Source organism: Neofelis nebulosa, chromosome 7, assembly GCF_028018385.1.
Source record: "Neofelis nebulosa isolate mNeoNeb1 chromosome 7, mNeoNeb1.pri, whole genome shotgun sequence".
NCBI classification, from domain to species: domain Eukaryota; kingdom Metazoa; phylum Chordata; class Mammalia; order Carnivora; family Felidae; genus Neofelis; species Neofelis nebulosa.
The window spans coordinates 71,742,030-71,769,292 of NC_080788.1; the positions used below are offsets into that span (position 1 = coordinate 71,742,030).

The following is a 27,263-nucleotide window of genomic DNA, read 5'->3' on the forward strand; positions in this document are numbered from 1 at the left end:
ATCAGACTCTTGCTTTCGGCTTAGGTCATGATCCCAGGGTTATGGCATAAAGGCCCATGTCAGGCCCTGTGCTGTGCATGGAGCCTGTTTAAGATTCTCTCTCTCCCTCTGCCTCTCTCCCATGCTCATGTACTCTCTCTCTCTTAAATAAAAAAAAGTTAAAAATTTTTAAAAATAAATGAAAATAAACTCATCTCAACACAATCACTTCATTTACTAAAATGGACAATTAAAATCAAATTAATCTAAATCACCATTATTTGTTTTTCCTGCTTTGAGCGTAAGTCTTCTCACTGATAATACTGTAAAACAAATACTGAGACAACAATAAGGGAAAGAGATCCTATGAGTTTGGGCAGACTTAAGGCAAAGCATATTAGAGAATGAAGAAAAGAAACTAATTGCAGTAGATGTGGGTAGTGACATTATTAATATTTAAACTAGTCCTCTAGCTATTTGTTGTTTTAGGAACTTGTAATAGATGGAGGACACAAGGTCTGAGGGGATGGATCATGAAAACAAAAAATTTTTAGATTGACATTACTTGAGAGAAGCAATTTGCTGACTTGATGGGTCTCTAATCTGCCTATTTCTTTTTCATTCTCTGGTTCATCCAAAGTAGCTTCCTTACTGTAAGGCTTTCTTCCTTACCCACTCCCATCCTCTCCCTTCCCCCTCCTAGCATCCCAAAAATTCACATCACAGCTAAACCACCCTTTCCATTAAGGTTCTCTATACACAGTTTCTCCTAGCTAGAATGCCCTCCTCATTCAGGTGAGTTCCACTGTTCTCTTTGAACCTCATGATAACTACAAACCCAAAACCTATGACAGACACACAAAAATAAAGAGAAAGAAAGCCAAACAAAACACTATGATACTCATCCATTACAAAGAAAGAGGGCAAGAGAAGAAGAAGAAACGAACAAAAAATAACTACAAAAACAATCAGGAAACAAATTTTAGATTAAATGATAATAAGTACATGCCCATCAATAAAGACTTTAAATCTAAATGGAGAATCTTAAATTCTCCAATCAAAAGACATAGAGTGGTGATATGGATAAAAAAAAATAAGACCCATCCATATACGGCCTACAAAAGATTCATCTCAGCCCTAGGGATGCAAACAGACTGAAAGTGAAGTGATGATAAGACATTCACCATGCAAATAGAAGTGGAAACAAAAGCTGGGGTAGTAATACTTAGACCAGACAAAATAGACTTTAAAACAAAGAGTGTAACAAGAGACAAAGAAGGGCATTAAATGATAAAGGGATCAACCTAGCAAGAGGATAACAATTTTAAATATCTGTGCACCCAACACTGTAATATCTAAATGCATAAAGCAGATATTAACAGACATAAAGAGAGAAATTGATGGTTATAAAATGAAAGTAAGAGACTTTAACATTCCACTTACATCAATGAATAGATCATTCAGACACAAAATTAATAAGGAAATAATGTCTTTGAATAACACATGCACCAGATGAACAGAACATATACATGTAAAATATTCGATCCCAAAAGAACAGAATATATGTTCTTTTCAAGTGCACATGGAAAATTCTCCAGACTAGATCACATATTAGGTCATAAAATAAACCTCAATAAATTTAAGAAGATTGAGATCATACCATGCATGATTTCTGAGCAAAACGCTATGAAACTAGAAATAAATCACAAAAGAAAAAAAAAAACTAAGAAAAACACGAACACATGGAGACTAAATGATACTAAACAACCAATGGATCAATGAAGCAAAGAAGAAATCGAAAAATACATGGAGACAAATTAAAATGAAAATACAACAGTCCAAATAATCATTGAGACACAGCAAAAAGTGGTTCTGTGAGGGAAATATAAAGCAAACAGGCTTACCTCAAGAAACAAGAAAAAACTTAAACAGTTTAACCTTACACCTAAAGGAACTAGAAAAAAAAGAAAAAATAAAGTCAAACATGAGTAGAAGAAAGGAAATACTAAAGATCAGAGCAGAAATTAATGATGTAAAGACTTAAAAAAACAACAGAAAAAAATCAACAAAACCAAAAGCTGGTTCTCTGGAAAAAAAAAAAAACTGAACTAAACTAAAAACCCTTAGCCAGGCTCATCAAGAAAAGAAAGAGAGGGGCGCCTGGGTGGCGCAGTCGGTTAAGCGTCCGACTTCAGCCAGGTCACGATCTCGCGGTCCGTGAGTTCGAGCCCCGCGTCAGGCTCTGGGCTGATGGCTCGGAGCCTGGAGCCTGTTTCCGATTCTGTGTCTCCCTCTCTCTCTGCCCCTCCCCCGTTCATGCTCTGTCTCTCTCTGTCTCAAAAATAAAAAAAAAAAAAAAAAAAAAAAAAAAAAAAAAGAAAAGAAAGAGAAAAGACCTAAATAAATAAAATCAGTAATAAGAGATAAATGACAACTGACACCTCAGAAATACAGAGGATTGTGAGAATACTATGAAAAATTATATGCCAACAATCTGGTCAATCTAGAAGAAATGGATAAATTTCTAGAAATGTATAACCTCCCAAAACTGACCCAGGAAGAAATAGAAAATCTAAACAGATCAATTATAAGTAACAAAATTGAATTGGTAATCAAAAAAACAAACAAAAAATAAAAGTCTAGGACCAGATGCACTCACAAGTGAATTCTACCAGACTTTAAAGAAGAACTAATACCTATTCTCCTCAAACTATTCCAAAAAACAGATGAGGAAGGAAACCTTAAGTATAGAGAAAAAACTGAGGGTTACTAGAGGTGAGGGCACTTGTTGTGATGAGCACTGGATGTTTTGTGTAACTCATGAATCACTAAATTCTACACCTGAAATATAAAATTTAAATAAAAACTTGAAAGAAAAAGAAAAGAAAGTAAAAACAAAAGAATAAAATACCTAAGAATAAACTTACCAAGAGGTGAGTACTTAACCTGTACTCTGAAAACTATAAAACACTGATGAAGGAATTCAATATGACACAGACACAAACAAATGGAAAAATATTCCAAGCTTCAGGATTGAAAGAATTAACATTTTCAAAATGGCCATACTACCCAAAATAATCTACAAAATCAAAGCAATACCTGTTAAGACACCAACAGTATTTTTCACCAAACTAGAATACTAAAATTCATATGCAAACACAGAAGACCCTAAATAGCCAAAGCGATCTTGAGAAAGAATGAAGCTGGAGGTGTCACAAATCCAGATTTCAAGATATACTAGTTATCAACAATATGGTACTGGCACAAAATACACACATAGATCTATAGAACAGGATAGAGGGGCACCTGGGCGGTTCAGTCAGGTTAGCACCCAACTCTTGATCTCAGCTCAGGTCATGATCTCACAATTTGTGAGTCTGAGCCCCGAAATTGGCTCCGTGCTGACAGTATGGAACCTGCTTGGGATTCTCTCTCTTTTCCTCGTTTCTGCCTCTCCCATATGCACTAACTCATCTCTCTCTCTCACTCGCTTGCTCTCTCCCTCCCTCTCTCTCTCAAAAATAAAAAAAGCTTTAAAAAATAAATAAAATAGAAAAATAAAAAAAATAGAACATGATTGAACCCAGATATAAGCTCATACTTATATGGTCAATTAATCCATGACAAAGAAGGTAAGAATGCACCATGGGGAAAAGGCAGTCTTTTCAATAAATGGTTCTGGGAAAACTGGACAGCTACATGCAAAAGAATGACACTGGAACACTTTCTTACACCATATACAAAAGTAAACTCAAAATGAACTAAAGACTTAAACATGAGACCTGAAACCATAAAACTCCTAGAAGGGATTATAGGCAGTAATTTCTCTGACATTGGCCATAGCAACATTTTCCTAGATAGTTTTCCTGAGGCAAGAGAAACAATAGCAAAAATAAATTACTGGAACAATGTCAAAATAAAAACCTTTTGTACAGAGAAGGAAACCATCAACAAAATAAAAAGACAGCTTTCTGAATGGAAGAAGACATTTGTAAATGATATATCCAATAAGGGGGTAATATCCAACATCTATAAAGAACTTACACGACTCAACATCAAATAAATTAATTAATTTAATTAAATAAATAAATAAATAAATAAAATAATCAAATTTAAAAGTGGGCAAAGGATCTGAACAGACATTTTTCCAAAGAAGACAGTTGGCCAGCAGACACATGAAGAGATGCTAAACATCACTAATCATCAGAAAAATGCATATCAAAACCACCATGAGATGTCACTTCACATCTGTTAGGATGACTAAAATAAAAAGGACAAGAAATAGTAAGTGGTGGCAAGGATGAGGAGAAAAGGAACCCTCATGCAACAATGGTTATTAATGTAAATTGGTATAGCCACTGTGGAAAACAGTATGGAGTTTCCTCAAAAAGTTAAAAGTAAAAATACCATATGATCTAATAATTCCACTATTGGGTATTTACCCAGGAAAACAAAAACACTAAGTCAGAAAGATATATGTGCCTCCTATGTTTATTGTACCATTATTTACAATAGTCAAGACAACCTAAGAAAGCAACCTAAGTGTTCATCAAGAGATGAATGGATAAGGAAAATGTGGTGCGTACACACATACACACACACACACACACACACACAGGAATATTATATAGCCATAAAAAGGATGCAAAAGATTATGCCATTTGAGACAACATTGGTGGACCTAGAGAGTATAAATAAGTCAGACCAGGAAAGACAAATATCATATGATTCTACTCATAAACAGAATCTTAAAAAACAGGTCTCCAGATACGGATTTAACAACTCAGGAATAAAAAGCAGAGCATAAGGAATACATTCAGTGATACTGTAGTAGCAATGTAACAGGACAGATTATAGCTATAAGTGTGCAGAACACAGTATAATATGTAAACTTGTCCAATCACTAATTTGTACACCTGAAATTAATGTAACATTATGTCAACTATACTCAAAATGAAAATAATTAAAAATTTTGAAAAAAGTATTAAAAAATAAAAAATAAAAGTAAATTCAATTCAATTTGTCCTCTAATTCAATACTTGTGAAACTACCTTAAGTGAAGCCTAGCTTTTTTTTCCAATTCCAATTCATTAATTGACAATTTTGTAAGGTAAAAATAAGTAGAAACTGAAATATAAAAACATATATATAGCCCATTCTGTATTATTAAACACACATAAAACTTGTTTCCCATAAATGTTTTTCAGTGTTTTCTTTCTCAGCTTTTTATTGACATTACAGTTAGTTAATATACAGTGTGATATTAGTTTCAGGTGTACCATATAGTGATTCAACACTTCCATCCAACACCCAGTGCTCATCACCAGTGACCTCCTTAATCCCCATCATCTATGTAACCCATTCCCCACCCACCTCCCCTCTAGTAACCATACGTTTATTCTCTATAGTTAAGAGTCTGTTTCTTGGTTTGCCTCTCTTTTTTCTCCCCATGTTAGTTTGATTTGTTTCTTAAATTCCACATATGAGTGAAATCATATGCTATTTGTCTTTCTCTGACTGACGTATTTCTCTTCCATAATACTCTCTAGCTCTATCCATGTTATTACAAATGGCAAGATTTCATTCTTGTTTATGGTTGAGTAATAGTTCTTGTGTATGTATATCACATCTTCTTTATCCATTCATCAGTAAAGGACATTTGGGTTCTTTCCATAATTAGTCTATTGTTAATAATTGTGTGTGTGTGTGTGTGTGTGTGTGTGTGTGTGTGTGTGTGTGTGTGTTTAAATGCTTACTCTTGATTTCTGTATTTATCATGGACTGGTAACAATTTGAGGACTGCATTGGTGCACTGACCATACTTTGAGTAGCATTATTCTACGTCATACCTCAAGCCCTCTTCAATGAACTAAGATGTCTGTCATAGGGAGTTTTAAACTGTATAGATTTCTCCCTTCCTCCAAATTTCTTTCACATCTGTAAATACAGGATAATGCAGTCATGCACCTTGGAATTGTCTTTATTAACTTTGGTATGCCAGGTGTTGTTTTTACAAATAATAAAACTCATATAATTTTTAAAATGTCATTTATATGACAAATATTTAATGAGGACCAGTAGATGCATGTATTTTTTCACCTTGATTAATTCTAAGTTGATTGATGTTTGTTCTCAACTTCAAAAGACTTAACAATGTGGGAGGAGAGAAAAGATAAGTACACAAATAACGATAACATACAGCAGCTTGTGACAAATGTTTTAGGAAAGATACAAAGATGGTTAAATAAAAATTCAGAGATGGAAAAGTTGCTTTGGTTAGGGGAATAAGGAAAAGCATTACGGAAAAATGTCATTTGAAATAGACCTTGAAGGATAGATGGGGTTTTTGCAGGTGTATATGGAAGTAATGAAGATTCTAAACAGAGAGACCACAAAGAAATGAATATGGGAAATTCAAAGCTATCTAGAGAATAAAATGCTGTCCAATCTATGTATAAAAGGGAGTAAGGAAAGATAAGAAAATTGATACCAATTTATGGATAACTTGAGAATTTCTGAATAAAACCATTGATGTTTTTTATCAGGCAAGTAATAAGATCAAGGCTATGTTTTAGGAGTTTCTAAGTCCTGAAGTAGTATAACTAAGAGGTAATAAAGGTCTAAGTACCATTTTTCCTCCTTAGTCTTTCCATGTGAGGAGTTTGTTTTTAGATATTCCTCATTCTGTGGTCCACAGACCCGCGTTCCTATGGAATACAATCATGATGTTCTCTATCAGTTTACACCATGTGGTATGAGCATCATTCCCACCTGGGGGTTTTAGTCATACTACATAAATTTCATATGCCATAAGGTAAAAAGGGGACACCAATCAATGACATCAAATACTCCTCTCATATTAACTGGGAAGCCACATGTTCCTCTGTAGTATTGAAGTCAGTTACCTTAAAAAACTGACACTTCAGGGGCGCCTGGGTGGCTCAGTCGGTTGGGCGTCCGACTTCAGCTCAGGTCACGATCTCACGGTCCGTGAGTTCGAGCCCCGCGTCGGGCTCTGGGCTGATGGCTCAGAGCCTGGAGCCTGCTTCCGATTCTGTGTCTCCCTCTCTCTCTGCCCCTCCCCCATTCATGCTCTGTCTCTCTCTGTCTCAAAAATAAATAAAAAACGTTAAAAAAAAAAACTGACACTTCTTGCTCTTTTCTCTCCTACCTAAACAATTCTGACAAGCTGTCCTTTTAAAAGTTACTTCTAACTTCTACAAATTTTATTGTCAATGTCCTACAGTGTTCTATACCTCGACATTTTCCTCATCAAGCTCACTGTACTTCATTTCTGTATCTTCCAACATGTGCACAGACATTAGAAGTGTTCCTGAAACTCATATCAAAACTTTTGGTAAGGGCACCTGGGTGACTCAGTCGGTTAAGTGTACAACTTCAGGTCTGGTCATGACTTGGCAGTTTGTGAGTTCGACCCCCGCATCGGGCTCTGTACTGACAGCTCAGAGCCTGAAGCGTACTTTGGATTCTGTGTCTCCGTCTCTCTCTGTCCCTCCCCCACTCATGCTCTGTTTCCCTCTATCATAATAAACATTAAAAAAATAAAAAAAAAACTTTTGATGACACATTTTGCTTTATTGTTCCTCAAATTTTGTCTTCTAAAAACTTTTTAGAATCTATATTCCAGGTAGGCAAACTATTTGTAAATAATAGTGCCTCAGAGAAGTTGTCACTCTTTACTGACTCCTGAGAGAACATGCAATCATTAACTTTTTAAGTATCCATCAGCTTAGAGAAGAACTTTCCTAATGCCATAGAGACCAAGTCCCAGGAGAACGTGTGATAAAGAAAGTACATTCTTAATTTTTGTGAAGCAATAAAACTCTTTATCCAAAGAAGTATATGGTTCATCACCCAGGTCCCCTAGAGATTTGGTAGATGTCAAAACTATGGTATTTTTACCTTTTGAGCACTGCAGAAAGTCATGACACCTCTGTGTCAATTCTCTTTCATTCCAGAATTTCTTAATTTTAATATTAATATTCCTGTTTGGGAACGTTTAAAAAATAGATACATGCTACTAAAAGCACAAAGACAGCTTCCACCAAATCATTATAAAAGACTTCTCAGAGCACTGGTATGGACAATAGTTTAGAAGCAAATTTGTTTTTGAAAATTTTGTGTTTGTGACCCAAATGTAAGCCTTTACAACTTTCAGAACTCACATCCCTGCATATTGCCACACAACACACACACACACACGCACACACACGCACACATGCACGCACACACACTCGGGAAACTCAGATCCCTGACACCTTTTCCATGAGAATGTAGGATAAAGTAAGTGTACTTAAAGAAAAAGTATTTGACTTCTCTTTTCTGGTGCAATTTTTTTAAGTTTTCTTAATATTTATTTATTATTGAGAGATGGAGAGACACAGAGCATGAGCAGGGGAGGGGTAGAGAGAGAGGGAGACACAAAATCTGAAGCAGGCTACAGGCTCTGAGCTGTCAGCACAGAGCCTGACGCGGGGCTCGAACTCACAAACTGCGAGATCATGACCTGAGCCACAGTCAGTCACTTAACCAACTGAGCCACCCAGGCACCCCATCTGGTACAAATTTTTAATTTAAACAAGCATATAAGAAAAATCAATCCCAAATTTTATGGAAAGAAAGACTTCAAAAAAAGCCCCATACCTAGCTGTTATTTTGCAAACTTTTACAGGTGAAAGATTAAGTGAAAACTTAAAGCCACTGCTTCCTACAGAAGACACTGAAGAACTGCAATATTAAAAGTCAGTGTTGGTAAGTAAAATTATAGAATTACATTTTTACGATGCTTAAGTTAACAGCAGTAACAACCAAAATACAGGGATATTGGCTTTAAACTTACTGCCAAATTGCTATACAATATGTCCATTTCTTTTCATATTTAAATGATATGTTAAGTAATATATTTAATTGAGATGTTAATGGTAAAATTAAAACCTTCTTTACTGAGTCTCTTGCACTATAAAATGGGTTTAGGATAAGAAACTAAGTGTTAACTCTGTGTTATATGCTACTCAGAAACTATCATAGATCATTCCCCACCCAAAAATAACAAGCTTTACAAAGTGAGTTTAATTTTGCCTAGTTCTATCATGGTGGCATAATGAGGGAGAGATTCAGAAGCAGGCAAAAGTTTGTTTCTGTGCAGCCAGCTACCTACTATGCCCAAAACTCAGAGTATATAGCCAAGAACAAGTAGACTACATTCTCTTCCTGATGACCCCATGTTCATTGTCTTCTCTTTACCCTGAAAAAGGAGCACATTTGAAACCAGTCCTAACTGATAACAATATGTCTCTTGATCTTGCAGGTTAGTGACTCAATGAATGTCTCTGAGCCATATTCCAGCTTTGCTTCTGTAAGAGAATTTATACTCTTAGGTTTTTCCTGTGAGTGGAAAATTCAGATCCTCCTATTTTCACTCTTTACTACAATGTATGCTTTGACTGTAACAGGGAACGGGGCCATTGTCTGTGCTCTGTGGTGTGAATGGAGACTCCACATCCCCATGTACAGATTCCTGGGGAATTTCTCCTTTCTAGAGATCTGGTATGTCTCTTCTACAGTCCCCAAGATGTTGGTCAACTTCCTCTCAGATAAAAAGACCATCTCATTTGCTGGATGTTTCCTCCAATTTTATTTCTTTTTCTCTTTGGGAACATCTGAATGTTTCCTCTTGGCCGTCATGGCCTTTGATCGGTACCTTGCTATCTGCCGTCCCTTGCACTACCCTAATATCATGACTGGGCATTTCTGTACCAAACTGGTCATTATCTGCTGGGTTTGTGGATTTCTGTGGTTCGTGATCCCCATTTTATTCATCTCTCAGATGCCCTTCTGTGGTCCGAACGTTATTGACCATGTTGTGTGTGACCCAGGGCCACTGTTTGCATTGGCATGTGCCTCTGCCCCAACAACCCAACAGCTTTGCTACACTCTAAGCTCATTAGTTATATTTGGTAACTTCCTCTTCATCCTTGGATCCTATATGCTTGTCTTATTAGCTGTGTTGCGTATGCCTTCTGCCACTGGGAGACATAAGGCCTTCTCTACCTGTGGGTCTCATTTGGCTGTGGTATCACTCTTCTATGGCTCCTTGATGGTCATGTATGTGAGCCCTAGACTCAGACATTCTGCTGGTATACAGAAGGTTGCAACTTTGTTCTATGCTATGGTAACCCCACTCTTCAACCCCCTCATCTACAGCCTCCGGAATAAGGAGATAAAGGCAGCCCTGAGGAAAGTTCTGGGGCATCTCAACATAATCCAAGATACACTTGATGATCCCTCCATTATCAGGTCAGTATAGTCTCACAAAAAGCAGTCAGGATTATACAGTTATTCAAATCTTCAAATATAAGTCTAGTGATATTAACTATATCAGCTTATGAAATTAAGCATCTATGAGGCCACTTATAATCATAAAGTGGCCAGGTTATATATAAATACATGGAAGTACTGGGTTCCACTTTGCCATTTAGAGTGTATATGACCTAAGGAATGTACACATCTAGGTGTTTTCTGGAGTGTTCATATGAAAATATCTGTGTTCTATTTGATAATTTAGATTAACAGTTCTGGGATCAATAAAATTATGTCATTTTGTTTTTTTAGTTGTCTGATTGTAAATAAAAGAAGAAAATGTATTTTTTTCTGTTTGTCATTCTTTTCATATTTGACTGTATTATTTTGGTGATGTGGTCACCCCTGGCAAATAAACCGTTAAAATCAATTATCCAAAATTTCTATGGGACAGTAATGCTATGGTAGCCTAAAGACATTTAGACATATGTCATTTGTTTTCCTTACACATTACCTCTTTCTAAGCTCCTTAAAGAGCAAATTCTAATTCTAACAACATCAATCAAAATACTCCAAAATACAGTATTCTGATTGCCAATACTTTTACCTAGACAAAGTGCTACCAAAAGCTTAATTAGTCAATTAGTTAGGTTTTAGATGATAGGATATCTCCTACTAAAACTGGAGAGGGAAATGATCTACTTTATAATAAATTACCTAAGTTTAAAAAAATAAGTGACAGTTCATTGTTATTTGTTGTTAAAACAGTGTAAAAATAACATTAAGGAAAATCAGTAAAGAAGAAAAGCATCTAGAATTCAATCCCTGTAAGGTATTTTCATTTATACATATGCTTTGCTTACTATAACATCAAACTCGTTCCTATACTATAGCAAGTTTTTATAATTATTGTTTTTTAGGAACTATAACATTCCATTCATACTAATACAGTATGGATTGTAATTTTTTACGTGGTGAGATGAATATTTTCCTAGAAGGAGGATTGTCCTTCCAAGTAGCTTGAAGCTGACTTGTGCAAGAAAGGGAATTTCCAGAAGGGGGATTAGGAGAAAAATGAATGCCACCATTATGCAATAATGACCACTTCATTATTATCCAGGGATTCAGATCTTCCTTCCATCTACCACCAATCCTTTCATTATACATTACAGTATTTCCACTATTTTAGTGTAAAAATTAATACCTCAATTAAATCTTCATAAAGATTTGCCATAATGATGTTTTCGAACTGGATTGGACTCATCATCTAATCCAAAAACTGCCCCCATAAAATCCAGGATGTAAGACTACTATATGCATATATCAATTTTCCCTCTGGGGTTTTTATCTTAGAACAGTTTCCTGGTAAAGAAATGGATTACTCAGTTCGAAAGATTTGCACATTATGGATTTGTGATTTTTGAAACAGACTTTCTAGATAGAACAATTATTTTTCCCTTTGATATGAGAAATTGTTGAGCTCCTTAGTCAATTTTACTTACCAGAACCCTGCCATGTATCTCTCACTTAACCAGTTCTTTGAGGATGTTTTCTAATTTATACCCCTTCCCAGGATATGTGACTTTTCAGTTTCCTGAGATACGAAAATCAAAGAGCTGAAGAATAGGTAGTCAAGCCAGAAAATATTTCTACCATAATGTTAAAAATCTCCACTTTGGGTTTATTCAGTTAATACATTTACACAGCCACTAACTCTTCAATGATCCCTTCTTGCAATTCCAAATATTATGATTGGTTCACAATCCTTTCCATAGTATTAAATTATTTGATATACCACTACCATTTTATACAATATTTTCTCAAAGCCAAACTGCATCCCAAAAAGAGAGGGAGAGAGAAACGGTTTTAGGGAGAGCAGTATAAAGATAGTGTTCTTTCTTTTCTGAGCATTTAAACTTAAAAAAAAAAAGCAAGATTGGGGCGCCTGGGTGGCTCAGTCAGTTAAGCGTCCCACTTGGGCTCAGGTCATGATCTCACGGTCCGTGAGTTCGAGCCCCGCGTCGGGCTCTGTGCTGACTGCTCAGAGCCTGGAGCCTGTTTCAGATTCTGTGTCTCCCTCTTTCTTTGACCCTCCCCTGTTCATGCTCTCTCTCTCTCTCTGTCTCAAAAATAAATAAACATTAAAAAATTAAAAAAAAAAAAGCAAGATCATAGTTAAAAACCTATTGTTAGTTTTCTTGGGAAAAATGAAAAAAAAACATGTCTAGTTTTTACTTTCAAATGTAGTCGTGATGTTTACTAACTGCCTTTAAACCCTTGGTAAGCTAAATGTTGAATATCCCTCAACTGTAACTAACTTCCTCACAAAGTAAAAGCTATTCATAAAACCAAAAATTATGTATGTTCAAGATTTTAGGAAAAGTAAGAGCATGGACACGTGGGGAAACAATATCATAGGAAAATAGAAAGTGCATTTATTACTTTAACAAGTTTAGATGTGCAAATTCACCACCACAGGGTTTGCTCTTATGGAAAGGGTTATCCTTATTGACAAGAATAATAATTAACATTTTGAGTCACTTGTTTGGGGCCTGGCACCTGTTCCAAGTCCTTTACAAGTAAGTCTTTATTTTCTACTCAGAACAACCCAAAGAGGTCAGGTCGGTGTTACAGTATCTCTGATTTTCCAATAATGAAACAGGCACAAGGAGAAACTTACATAGTCAGAGAGAGTATTTGGATCCCAGGTGGGCTAACTACAAGGCCCACACTTTCCTGCTACTATCAAGGAGAAGGGCCAACACTCTGAAAAATAAATTGGTTACAAATTTAAGTACTATCGCTAACTGTGTGAGCTTACCCAAGTTATCCTTTCTTTCTTGATTTTTTAAATCTATAGACTAGAGCTAATGATAATACTTCCCTCACAGAAAGGCTGTCATGAATAAAGGAGATTAATTAGAATAGAATCTTATACATAGTATATATGATTGATTGATTTCAGTTAATATTAATACTTTTCACTTGGAAAGCTCTTTATCATTTACAAAATACTTTGACATACTCTCTCAATTCAACCTCACACACTCTGTGACAGAATTAGGGTAGACATTCTCATAGTCATTCCATAGATGAGACCAAGTGAAAGCAAGTGTGTTGTCCAAGGTCACACAAGGAAGTGAAGGAAGCAGTTGTGCTGACTTCCAGATCAGTAAGAATTCTGCTGTGCCGTACCTCCTCTCCTGGAAACCCTGGCTGTGTCCTGTGTAGTTACCTTCAGAACTTCATGGCAATGCAGGTCAAAAAGCTGGATTTATCTAGGAAATGAATACTGTAGAAGAGATATGCATGTAGGAGATATGCTTATAGGAATTTCTCCTCAATTGTTTTAAGACAGTAACTACACACATTACATGAAGACTTATGTAATAAATATTCAATAGGTAAAATATTATGTTACTGAATGAAAAGGCGGATCATGAAACACTATTATTACATAAGCATACTTAAATAGAGTGATGGTATTATGGGTGGTTTAGATTCTTTTTTTTTCTTTTATGTTACTGTTTATTTCCTAATTTTTCCATGATAGGCATGTATACTTCATCTAATTTACAAAGGATGTGCAGTTTAAAAAATCAATGTTTATAAAGGGATATATAACTTAGAGCAACTCCTTTAGATATTTTAACCTAAGGTTTCTATTTTGTGCATTAAGGAAGGATAATGCTACTGTCTTTGGTAAGCCTTATAACAGGTGCCTTTCCAGAGCTACTCAAAGACTTCCATGTGGGGTCACATTGTGGAGAGAAGTAAATTTGGCTTCCTCATGCTTCTATTTCACTCAAAATCAGCTCTTTCTGTAAAGAGATTCTTGGCAGCAAACTCTGGCTTTGCAGTTTTTGTTCTAGATGCTCAGAACAGAAAGAAAATGGAGGAAATAGACATACCATGCAATCAAGTGAATCTTCAAAAAGAGGAAAATCTTCCCTGGGGACTTCCCCTCTACATTTTTCTATCTCTCACATAAGCCCCTGCTTATTATTAGTATAAGAACAACTTTTCATTAAAAGAGAGCTTGAATTATTATGCTTTCAACACTTGCCTTTTATGCACTTCTGTTTTTTTAAAACAACCTGTTTCAAATGTCCATCTCTTTTAAAGAACACAGGCCATTTCTTTCTCTGTCAAAATATATACTTTAAGTCATCATAATAAAAATAGAGCCATTTTTTAAAATGATCATTCAACTATCTCAAAAAGAAGCAGATAATCCAGAATGAAAGAATTGGAATACAGTCAATATAATACTGTAATAACCTGTATCATGACATATGGTAACTATACTTATTATGCTGAGCATTGAATAATGTATATAATTTTAAATCACTATGTTGTATACCTAAAACTAATACAATATTGTAAGTCAACTATATTTCCATTTTTAAAAGTTGGAAGCAATAATTACTTTTTATTAGGTAATTCAATCATTCCAGATTTTACCCACTTGAGTGATGAAAACAAAAAGGAAACTCAAGATCTACCCAGGAACCCAGAATGGTTGAATATATTAGCCTTAGATTCAGTTGTGTATAACAGAAATCCAAGTAACAGCAACTTATACAAGGTAAATATTTGGGGTTTTTTTCCCTTACATATATACTTCTAGAGATAGATAGTCTATGCCAGTTCAGAGGTAGGCAGTTCCAAGATGTCCTGAGGGACTCAACCTCTCCTGGCTTTTTGATAAATCCTTCTTAGTATTTTCATCCCCCAAATCACCTTATTGTCTTAAGATAGGAGCTAAAGTGGCAGACTTCAAGAAGGAGGCCAGTCTCTACTCCACTTATAACTCTGAACAGAAGTGTGCCACTCAATGACCCCTATATAAAGGAGACTACACCATTTGATTTCTCAAGCTGAGCACATTGCCACCAGAATAGAAGACTGTATTAGGCAGAAAGATAAGAAAAATGGATAGTAAGTAGTAAGTATGAAGCTAATGTATCTCTGCCATGCATGGATTGAGCAAAAAAGGAGAAAATGACTACAGTGATGGAAATTTAGAAATATACCCTTTTCTCAATTATACCACTTTAGGAGGTTGATATTCAAGCAAATATTCATATCCAAATGAACAGCAAGAGAAACTGATTCAAGAGAAAAGTCTTGAAAAACAAAAATGTTAAGAACAGAAACAACATGGGGCGCCTGGGTGGCTCGTCGGTTAAGCGTCTGTCTGACTTCGGCTCAGGTCATGATCTCATAGTCTGTGAGTTCGAGCCCTGTGTCAGGCTCTGTGTTGACATCTCAGAGCCTGGAGCCTGTTTCAGATTCTGTGTCTCCCTCTCTCTCTGCTCCTCCCCTGTTCATGCTCTGTCTCTCTCTGTCTCAAAAATAAATAAACGTTAAAAAAAATTTTTAAAAAAAGAACAGAAACAACAACAAAAAACATGAGGCACCACACTGCCTAAGAATTTAATCAAAACTCATGAATGTGTATGGAAAAATTAAATATAAATTTGTTTCCCAAACTTCAACAAACAAAAGTACCTCATGTAGTACTTAAGAAAAATGAATTATTGGGAAGATAGATGAAAAAATATTTTAATATCTCTATAATAAAATTTATATAATTGTTACTCCAAAAACAGGCAAAAAAATTTAGAGAGTTTCAATCAAAGTAAGCATGATAGGACTCAGAGTGTGGGAAACCTTTCTATCTTTGGGATACTAAATGACCCAAACTCAGTCCTGGCTCTCATTTCAAAACTTCCTCAGTGTATAGGTCAAATTCTCTCTTATAATATTATGGGGTCTTCTTCAATTTCCTGCTACAAAGGAGCTTAATGTTAAGACTACTGGGAAGATGGAGAGGAAAGAGATAGAAATGATGGACATAGTGGGTTGCTCTTATTGCAAGGAAGAAAGAAAATTCTCCTGGAAAATGAAGAAGGGTCTTTCTCTTTCAAATGTCAGAAGGATATAATGCAAATGCAGTGAGAACTGAAACCCCCAAATCAGACTAGAAAAGAGGAAATCATGAAGTAGAAAGTGTTGGTAAGAGGGAAATTAGGAAAAAAATGCATATTTGGGAGAAGAAGTTAACAAAGCACTCTTCCCTTTGCCCTGGCTCTTCCCACCTTTAACTTAACAGAGGTGTCACACCTATGTGTGAGAGTGAAGAGGCCAATATAGAAGAAAGAATCACAGAAGAAAGGCTTTTTATCTTTGTTACAGGAGAATCCTTCCTAAGAAATTTCAACTCTGTCTCCACTGAGCTCCATTTCCTCTGCTTAAGGGTAAATTAACTGCTACCCTACTACAACTTAAGTTTTCTGGACAAAGTAGAAGAATGAGTAGTAGAAAGTGATAAGGAAGAAAGCAAAAAATGGAGACTCTCCCTACATAGAGATCCTGGCCTTCTCCAGGGGAAGCCAGAGAGGCCTCAAGCTAGACAGGGGCTAGGCAGAGATTAAGGGGAAACATCTGGGTTAAAGCTTGCCACAATTTAACTGGCCAAATGAGGAACTGTCATTTGTGGAAAATCTGAGTGATGACTCAGATAATGCCATCAAAATTAATTTCCTAAAGACAAAGAATGTTCACTCCACAGTCTAGAATTAGTCTATATTCCTAGGATCTCTGCCCAGTGACATTGTGTCTCTTTGGTCTGAGATCTATTACAGAATTTGAAATCTCCTAGATACTAGAATAGAGAGGGAAGACCAAGAATAACAGGACATCCTGTCATCCTGTCAGGGACTGACAGTGATGGAATGTAGTGTGAGCTTAAGAAACAGCTTTTCTTGGGGTACCTGGGTGGCTCAGTTGGTTAAATGGCCAACTTTGGCTCAGGTCATCATCTCATGGGTTCATGGGTTTGAGCCCCACATCAGGCTCCATGCTGACAGCTGAGAGCCTAGAGCTGCTTTGGATTCTCTCTCCCTCTCTCTCTGCCCCTCCCCTGCTCATGCTCACTCTCTCTCCCAAAAATGAATAAACACTAAAAAACTTTTTCAGGAAGGAAGGAAGGAAGGAAGGAAGGAAGGAAGGAAGGAAGGAAGGAAGGAAGGAAGGAAGGAAAGAAGGGCTTTTCTAAAATGCAAGAGGGTTGCAGAGGAGCCCAAGAAAGAAGGCAGCAGCAGTTGTGGTGACTAAGCTGAGCCCAGTGACAGGATGCTTCCCACATTAACCAAGTACTCCAATCTATATCTGAAAGAATCCCTGTCTAAAGATGAAGACTATTCTCTCTTCATTTGGTGTTGGTATTAGGAGACCTACACATTCCATACCAGTCCAACAAGTTTGCTGGCTACATTTAAAAAAACTGCAGGTCCCAGGAAAGAGTCAACACATTCTCTGTACTGGAAACCTTTGCCCCAAAGAGAGTTAAGACTATCTCAAGACTCTGGTCAGTGATGTTCATGTTGTGACAGGAGACTTCAATGAGAATCTGAATTATCCAGAACAGAAAGTTGTGACTGTTGGCAGTTCAAAATTAATTTGATCCATGGGTATCATGTTACTCTATGGGGAATATGGCCACTTTAGCCCTGTTGCAGAGGGAGTTTGATGTGAATATCCATATCTTGAGACACACACACAAATTTGAAGCATTTGAGCATGAAAATAAATTTTACAATAACTCAGGTTCTGCCACTGGGGCATATAATGCCTTGGAAACAAACATTATTCCGTCATTTGTGTTGATGGATATCCAGGCTTCTACAGTTGTCACTTATGTGTATCAGCTAATTAAAGTAATGTGAAAGAAAAATGAATACACAGAAATCTTTTTTTTAAATATTTTTGAGAGAGACAAAGTGCAAGCAAGGGAGGAGCAGAGAGAGAGAGAGGGAGACACAGAATCTGAAGCAGGCTCCAGGTTTTGAGCTGTCAGCACAGAGCCCCACATGAACCACGAGATCATGACCTGAGCCGAAGTTGGACGCTTAACCCACTGAGCCACCTAGGTGCCCAGAATACAGAGAAATCTTAAGGCCAGGACTGTCTTGCTGTTTTTTTCATTCCCTTGTCCAAATCAAGTAAACATTTATGAGCCAAAAAATTGTATCACTTTTATAATATTTTACAGTAAAATACAGTATCATTTTCTGTTAATACCATGCTTTAAGCTTCTTGTACTCTATAAGAATATATTCCACTTCTGTGTATTATTTCTATGAAAAAATGTCCACCGCACAGTAAATGGTCATATGTTAAGAAGAATTTACCCTTATAAGTAAGTACCTTTAAAGTTGATATCTGGAACTTTACTACAAAAGCAGTGCGTGAGTAAAAAGAATTGTAGACTTTCTTGCTTACATTTTTCTCTCAGCAATGAAACAGCTACCTTTCATTTATAAATAAATAAATAAATAAATAAATAAATAAATAAATAAATAAATGCAAAGGAATAGCCATAGAAATAGACGGACTCAGTATCAAGTATGTTGAGTAACATTCACAATGAGGTTGACAGTTTTGCAAGGTCAAGTCATCTTGACAACGAATCCCCTGGCCTTTCTCCAGCCTCTTCTGAACTCTGAAGCATACACAAGTCTGGTGCTCAAGGAAAGGGAGCTTCATTGCTTCCAGAGCCAGCTTTATGTGATCTCCCAGGCATGTTATCCACAGGGCAAACTCAAGTGGAAGACAGAAAAGCTCTCAAGGGCTTTTAAAAGGTAAAGTATCTTTTAATACCAAATCCTCCTTTGCCCAAAGGCCTGAGTTACTGAATAAGCCAGACCCTGTCAGGAGGACAATCACTGTGGTTGTCCACACAGGCCTTTCACTGTGGTTTGCTGACATCTCTCTCTGCCAGAGCACCCGACTGGTCTCCTGCCTTTTTCTATCTTCTCTGAGACCTACAAGGGAGACATATGGTTACTGCTCACTTAATAATGGGGAACTGGAGGCCTTACCATAGGAGAGGAATAAGAAAGCAGTAAGGGTCAATGGAACTTCCTACCTCCATCACTATATTCTGAACACAAAACTATCAAGACTTCATTTTTTGTTTTAGTGCTTTTTCCTCTGCTTCATCCTCCAGTTCAACTTTCTCTACTGTCTTTATATCTTGCCTGAACTAAATTTTGAGACTCTCTTCATATTTTTTTTATTTTTTTTTATGTTTATTTATTTTTGAGAGAAGGAGAGAGACAGAGCATGAGTGGGGGAAGGACAGAGAAAGAGGGAGACACAGAATCGGAAGCAGGCTCCAGGCTCTGAGCGCTCAGCTCAGAGCCCGACATGGGGCTTGAACTCACAGACTGTGAGATCATGACCTGAGCCGAAGTCGGATGCTTAACCGACAGAGCCACTCAGGCGCCCCAAGAGACTCTCTTCATAAACTCAACATAAACTCAATGGTGAAACTTCACTTGAAATGTTTCCTCAGCCCCACCTGAGGACTTCTTTAGTGGAAAGACCATCAAATCAAAATACGAAATTGTGTGCCAAACATCTTAAAAATGTGCACATATGATCTGTTTCCAATAATTTTTTCTAAAGGAAAAATATAACAGATTCCCAGAAAAAGTGCATGAAAGTACAAGCTCCCTAGCCAAAGCAATCTTGAAAAAGAAGAACAAAGCCAGAGGCATCACAATTTCAGATTTCAAGGAGACCTGCAAAGTGTTAGCATACTACAAAGTGTTAGTAATCAAAACAATATGGTACTGCCTCAAAAGTAGAACCCTTTGCTCCTACATTTTCATCCTTAAATTCAGTGTCTTTTTGCGAGAAAACACAGCTGCATTACTATAAACATATACACAGATGCTTCTGATTATATTTAACACTCTGATCCAAGGCTTAAGGCCAACTTATTCTTCAGCTTAGATTCAGGCCTCTTTTCCCCTAGAGGTTGGATCAATTTAGACCTCAGTTAAAGAAATGCTTTCTGAGATCTAGCCAAAGCTTTATCATTATTATTCCTAGATGAGTCCTCTGGGAAAAGTCAGATAATCCAGAAGGGTCAGAAGCAAACCTTGGCACATATATTCAAAAGTACAATGCAGCTGAAAGTAAGGCCTGAGTGCACACACAGTGTTCTGGATCACCACACCTCCAAGATGGACTGTGGAGAATGGAATAATCATGGCTCAGAATGGGTTTTCTATATACCCTCCTTTAGAAGCAGGGGTGTAATCACTCATTCCCAAATCAGGAGAGACCACAGTGCCCTTTCCAACTGCATATAACCAGCTTGAGAAGGTCAATACAGTCACTGTATGGGCTTCAAATAATTGCTATTCTGGATAACTTTTTAAAAATATTTATTCTTTTATCTTGAGAGAGAAAGAGAGAAGGAGAGAGAGAATCCCAAGCAGGCTCCACCCTGTCAGCTCAGAGCCTGACTTGGGACTCGAACTCACGAACTGTGAGATCATGACCTGAGCTGAGATCAAGAGTCAGATGCTTAATGGGCTAAGCAACCCAGGTGACCCTATTCTTGATAATATTACCTTCCAACACTCACCCTCTTTCAGAAGCCTGCTAAGGAATGTGGATGCAAGCACCACTGTGATTAGTTTGGCTGCACACTTTCTCCTACTGAAATGAGAGAACAAAGAGGCTGAAACTGACTCCAGGAGAGAGAGAACATCTCCCCTCTACCAGATTCTATAATCCTCGCATAACAGCTTTAGGTAAGGCATAGCTCAGATTTCTTTGTAATGTCTTTTTCACTTTTCTCTAACCCTGTCTTGTGTTTTCTCCATATGAAAATGTGAGTTAAAATAGCTTCCTCCTAATAGACAGTGGTTACATTCTCAACTACATAACATAGCCTCCAGCATCAGAACTGGTCTAAATAAATCGTAGGTCACATGTGTTTTATTTATAAATATATCAGTAAATATAGTTAATAAAAATAACAGTATTTTACTTGAGATGTTAGCTGAACCACATGGGCCAAGAATAAATTGTGAAATGAAAACTTCATTGTATACATTATTATTTATTCAGATTATATATACCAGATTTCCTGCCCCTGAATATGGGGCAAGAGATGGACATTTTTCTTTTTTTATTAAAAAAATTGTTTTTAATGTTTATTTTTGAGAGAGACAGAGTGCAAGCTGGGGAGGGGCACAGAGAGAGGGAAACACAGAATCTGTAGCAGGGTCCAGGTTCTGAGCTGTCAGCACAGAACCTGACGTGGGGCTCAAACTCCCGAACGGTGAGATCATGACCTGAGCTGAAGTCAGATGCTTAACTGACTGAGCCACCCAGGCACACCAGGACATTTTTTCTATTAAAGGACATGGTGGGGGGGGGGATGTCATTTATAGACTATAAACACATTCCCTTTAAGAGGGAATAGTTTAAAACAATTCACATACCTATTTAAAAATGAGAGGGAAATATTGTAAAGGCCATCTAATAAAAACATTTAAAGATAGGGACAATTAGAGACTGAGAGAGAAGACAGCAAGAAACAGTATACACACACAATACACACATCCTTACAGCATGATTATTACTTAGCAACAATAAGAAAGCTCACAACACAAAACAGAGTGGATGAGAGAGACCTAAAGAAAGATGATTCAAATAGGGTTGTCTTAAGATGGCTCCGGTCATGGATGTCCTCCTGTTTACTTGGACTGATGGTGCATCCTCATAACAAACTAAATCTTTGTTGTCTTGCTTTTGTTTTTAGCCAACTGGAGTTTTCTAGTATTTGCATTTAACTTTTTTCCTCTGGCTATAGATAATTATTTCCCCAATTGGTTATTATTAGGCATGTTCATTGATTAAGACAACAAATGTTTAATAAACACTCATACCAGATAGTGTCCTAGTTTCTGGGAATATGTTGGTGAGCTAAGTAATGTCCTCCTCCTGATTTTTACCAGAAATCTGGAATCGAGTAACAAATTAAGACATGTGAATATTGGCAGAGCAGAGAGAAGGACTGAGATAGGGACGTTCCAGGCCTTGATATGGGCCACACATAGCATAATCAAGTATCAGTATGGCTGGAGTGGGGCTAATAGGAGGAAAAGTGGTAGGAAATTAGGACATGGAGGAAGGCCTTACTGGTCTTCTTAGCCATGGAAAGGAATTGGGAGGTATGTTAACTGTGTTTAAAAGATTGAGAGCAAGTAGTTGACATGATCAGGTTTTTAAAAAACTGTCATCTAGCTATTATGTGGCTAACAGTCTTGGCATATAAAAATGGAAACAAGCAATTTAAGAGGTTCTTGTAAGTAGTCAAAATGAGAATTCCGTGGTAGGGTGCACCAGGGTGAAAGCTGATAAGAATGCTAAAAATTGTGCACATTCTGAATGTTTTGAATATGAGGCCTAGAGTATTTGCTGATGGTTTTGGATGTAGAGTAGTGAGAGGGATAGAAGTGATGTGGCCAAAGTGTATGGCCCGGGCAACTGAGTGAATGGAGGTGCCATGTAGTGATATGGCAGAGAAAGAAGGATTGGCTAGTCTGAGGGGAGAATAATCAAAAAACAGTTCAGTCATAGGCATGTTACATTAGATATCAAATGGAGATGTTAAGTAAGAAATTGGGTAGAAAAATCCAGGTTGCAGAAGAGATTTCATAGCTAGGGAGAGAAAAATCTGGCTTTATCTCACATAGTTTTTATATCAAGGGGCTAGTGTCAGGTCACTTACAGAAAGAGTATAGTTGGAGAAGGAAAAATATCAAGGATTATGTCCTGAAAAAAACATATACAGGTCAGGTCAATCAGGAGGAACTCTGACATAGAAGCCTGAAATAATATATAAGGAGAAATGAAACCAAACAGTCTATGCACAGATCTCGAATTGTTGTTTAAATCTCAGAATGCTTTCAGTGACATAACACTATAATTATTTTTAGTTTACCTGGCAAAATGTATATAGACTGTCACTGTGAGGTACTTTCCCTGCATGTGATAAATTTCAGCTGAGGACTGAAGCTTGTGTATTCTAGTTAGGGAAAATCTCTGTTAAAAAAGAATCATTAGTCTTTAGTCTGAACCTCATTCATTCATACCAATTTCATTTAAAATGTTATTCAAGGTGAGAATATAAGAAACTTACTCCTCTTCAGCAACAATTTTTTAAATGCAAAGAGAACCAAGTTAAAAATGAGGAGTACTTTGAAGAATTTTGCATATGTCACTAAATATGGAGAGAAAATTTGCTGTAAGCCATCATTGATTAAAAGTTGAGGTTGCTGGGACACCTACGTGGCTCAGTCCGTACAGCATCAGACTGTTGGTTTCAGCTCAGGTCATCATCTCACAGTTGTGAGATCGAGTCCCGCGTCAGGCTCCATGCTGGGCATGGAGGCTGCCTGGGATTCTTTCTTTCTCTCTGTGTCCCTCCCCTACTCTTGCCTGTGCTCTCTCTCTCTCTCAAAATAAATAACTGCTTTTAAGTTGATGTTTCTGACCTAGGTTGAAGCCTCTCAATGACAAGAAAGCATCTAATTAATTTTATATAGTGCTAAGGACACTAAACAAAGGCAGGTGTTTAATGGCCCACGATGGGCATGGTGATCATGATGGTAAAGCTGTAATAAGCATCCACATCTCCAAGTGCCTTATTCCTCCCAATATCACTAGGTCAAAGAATGCTGAAAATGTTTAACCTAAACTGTGCTAATTGAATTGTAAAGAAAATCAGAGACTACCTTAATGAGAAAACTTCTGCAAAGTCATCTGTAACATGGTAATGTCTTGTTATTGCAGTTTGAGGGAGAGAAACATGAAAATCCCAGCTGAAAACAACCACTCTGACCCTGTCAGTGAATTCATTCTTCTTGGCTTCCCTTGCACCTGGGAGGTCCAGATCCTCCTCTTCTCAATCTTCTTTGTGATCTATGTCCTGACATTAATGGGAAATCTGTGTATCATCTGTGCAGTGTGGTGGAATGACCATCTCCACACTCCCATGTACATCCTACTGGCCAATTTTTCCTTCCTGGAGATCTGGTATGTCACTTCTACTGTCCCTAATATGCTGGCCAACTTTCTCTCCGAGACCAATTCCATCTCCTTCTATGGCTGCTTCATCCAGTTCTACTTCTTCTTCTCCATGGGCACCACTGAGACCTTCTTCTTGTCTGCCATGGCCTTTGACAGGTACCTTGCTATCTGCAGGCCCCTGCATTACCCCGCTGTCATGACAGTTCAGCGCTGCATCAGAATAGGAGCTGGGTGCTGGGTGTGTGGCTTCTCTTGTTTTCTCCTCCCAGTTTACCTCATCTCCCAGCTTCCTTTTTGTGGTCCCAATACAATTGATCATTTTTTATGTGATCCAGGACCCCTTATGAATCTGTCTTGTGTGGCAGCTCCTGCCACTGAGATCATCTGTGCCATCTTTAACTCAGTCCTCATTTTCTCCACCTTCCTCTTCATTACCAGCTCCTACACCTTGGTGATCAGAGCTGTGCTGAGGGTCCCCTCAGCAGAAGGTCGGCATAAGGCCTTCTCCACGTGTGGCTCCCATCTGGCTGTGGTGTCCCTGTTCTATGGCTCCATCATGGTGATGTATGTGAGTCCAACAGCAGGCAATCCAGCAGGGATTCAGAAAATTGTGACTTTATTTTATTCTGTGATGACTCCACTTTTCAATCCCTTGATCTATAGCCTCCGGAATAAGGAGATGAAGCAGGCCCTGAGAAAACTATTTAGGATTATGAGACTTGGTCAAAGACAGCCTCTCAAGAACTAGAATCCATATATGTGTTGGACATATAGTGATATAAAATTATAGGAGGTTAATGGTCTTATGCAAATTTGAGAGACAGATATGTTTCCCATATCCCAGGGAATATTTTTAGAAATACATTTCAATGAAGCAAATAGAAAACAAGATCTTACAAGACCTTGCATAAATCATTTGTACTAGGCTATAATGTATTAATATTCCTGTGCACCTTGCATGCAAACAGGAAAATGTGAGACATTTTCAGGCCTTTTTGCAGAAAAATCATATATAACCCAGGTGTCAACAGATCAGTTTCTATCTTTTGCAGATATAGGTAAATTTGTCCCTGACCCCCAGATTCACAATGCTCAGGTGTCTAAAGCACCCATCACTCTCTCCCTACACACACACACACACACACACACACACACACACACACACACCATCAAACATGCTCGTGTGTGTTTTTCTCTTCCAATCCCTGAATCTACATCCTGTCTTATTTTGATCACACCAGTCTGGATGTGAGACTCATCTCCTTCAACATTTTATCCAAAACCAAAGTAATTCCATTTTTGTGTGGGTTTATTAACCTGACTACCAGCTGGGGTTAGGGAGAGTCATAGGAAAGGCCACCGTGCTGAACACCCAGTCAGTTTCTCATATTATACCTGGTCTGCCTCTTCTTCTTCCTTCCTCATCCTCTTCCCACCACCCACCAGAATGACCAGAACATCCTTCCCTTTCTTATTCAGAATAACTGTCTTCCATATGTAGGTCCTTGGCAGTTTCGGACTCTTCAAAAAATTTCTCCTCAGCAAACTTAATTCTTAAATAGGACTTTGTGAAAATAGTGGGTTTTTTTCCAAATGTTTACTTTTTTGGGTTGTTTTAGGGTCCTTATAACTCATTATTTTCCTTATCTTAGTACCACCCAGTACCACTCAGTACAAAAGAATATATGTACTGAAACAGGGTGAGACCTGGAAAAAAGACTACCTGTAAGAAACTTAATCAGAAAATAATTCATATTTTAAATGCTTCATGATTTTAAAGAGGTTTTTCTCCCTATATGTACTAGAATTAATACAAACCATGCAAAGAGAATAGTGCATATGAGTCTAAGGCTAGAAATAAGATAGTATGACTACTTTTCAATAAATGGTGTTGAGAAAACTGGATACCTACAAGCAAAAGAATGAAACTGGACCACTTTCTTACATCATACACAAAAATAAACTCAAAATTTACTAAACTCCTAGATGTGAGACCTAAAACCATAAAACTCCTAGAAGATAACATGGGCAGTAATTTTTTTACATCAGCCTTAGCAACATTTTTCCAGATATATCTCCAAAGGCAAGGGAAACAAAAGCAAAAATAAACTATTGGGCCCATACCAAAATTAAAGACAACAACAACAACAACTTATGCACAGCATAGGAAACCATTAGCAAAGGAAAAAGGCAACTTAGTGAATGGGAGAAGATATTTGCTAATGATGCATCCAATAAAGGGTTAATACCCAAAATACATAAAGAACTTATACAACTCAACACCAAACAAAATCTGATTAAAAAATTGGTAGAGGATCTAAATAGTTTTCCAAAGAAGACATACAGATGTCCAATAAACACATGAAAAGATGCTCAATATCACTCATCATCACAGAAATGCAAATCAAAATTACGAGATAGCAGTTTACACATGTCAAAATGGCTAGCATGAAAAAGACAAGAAATAACAAGTGTTGGTGAAGATGTGGGAAAAAGAGAACACTTGTGCACCATTGGCTGGAATGTAATTGGTATAGCCACTGTGAAAAGCAGTATGGAGGTTCCTCAAAAAATTTAAAATATTAATACCACAGTCCAGCACTTCCACTTGTCAGAGGAAAAAGGTAAGGGGAAATGCAAAATGGGTAAAGGAAAGTGGGAGATGCAGGTTTCCAATTATGGAATGAGGAAGTCTTTGGAATAAAAGCTACAGCATAGGGAACATAGCCAATAGTACTGCAATAGCAATGTATGCTAATTGTTGGTAGCTACACTTGTGGTGAGCATAGCATAATGTATAGTCATTGAATCACTGTGTTGTACACCTGAAACTAATGTAACATTGTCAACTATACTTCAATAAAAAAATAAATTTAAAAAACTTTTATAAAGACATGCAAAAAAAATGCTGTGGAATGATTAAGAATAAACTAGAAATAGGAGATATGAGGAAATAAAACAATGTACTACTAACAGTTTGATTTAGAGGCACTAGTAATGCCATTAATAATTTTTTTTCACATTTACCATTTTTCTTTTCATTTTATTTTCTAAAATAG

General features: G+C 37.1%; 2 protein-coding genes and 1 pseudogene across 2 annotated transcripts; all 3 read left to right on the forward strand.

Annotated features, from left to right (window-relative positions):
- The first annotated feature begins 9,292 nt into the window (after positions 1-9,292).
- LOC131516835 (olfactory receptor 11H12-like) lies at positions 9,293-10,400 on the forward strand. The gene has a single exon (XM_058738349.1). It carries the CDS (start codon positions 9,320-9,322, stop codon positions 10,304-10,306), a length of 987 nt encoding a protein of 328 aa, XP_058594332.1. The 5' UTR covers positions 9,293-9,319; the 3' UTR covers positions 10,307-10,400.
- Positions 10,401-15,949: 5,549 nt separating this feature from the next.
- On the forward strand, positions 15,950-18,032 carry LOC131517943 (vacuolar protein sorting-associated protein 29-like; annotated as a pseudogene).
- A 5,951-nt stretch (positions 18,033-23,983) lies between these two features.
- LOC131517944 (olfactory receptor 11H6-like) lies at positions 23,984-24,952 on the forward strand. Its single transcript, XM_058740569.1, has one exon. The coding sequence runs from the start codon at positions 23,984-23,986 to the stop codon at positions 24,950-24,952; it is 969 nt and encodes a 322-aa protein (XP_058596552.1).
- The last annotated feature ends 2,311 nt before the right edge of the window (positions 24,953-27,263 follow it).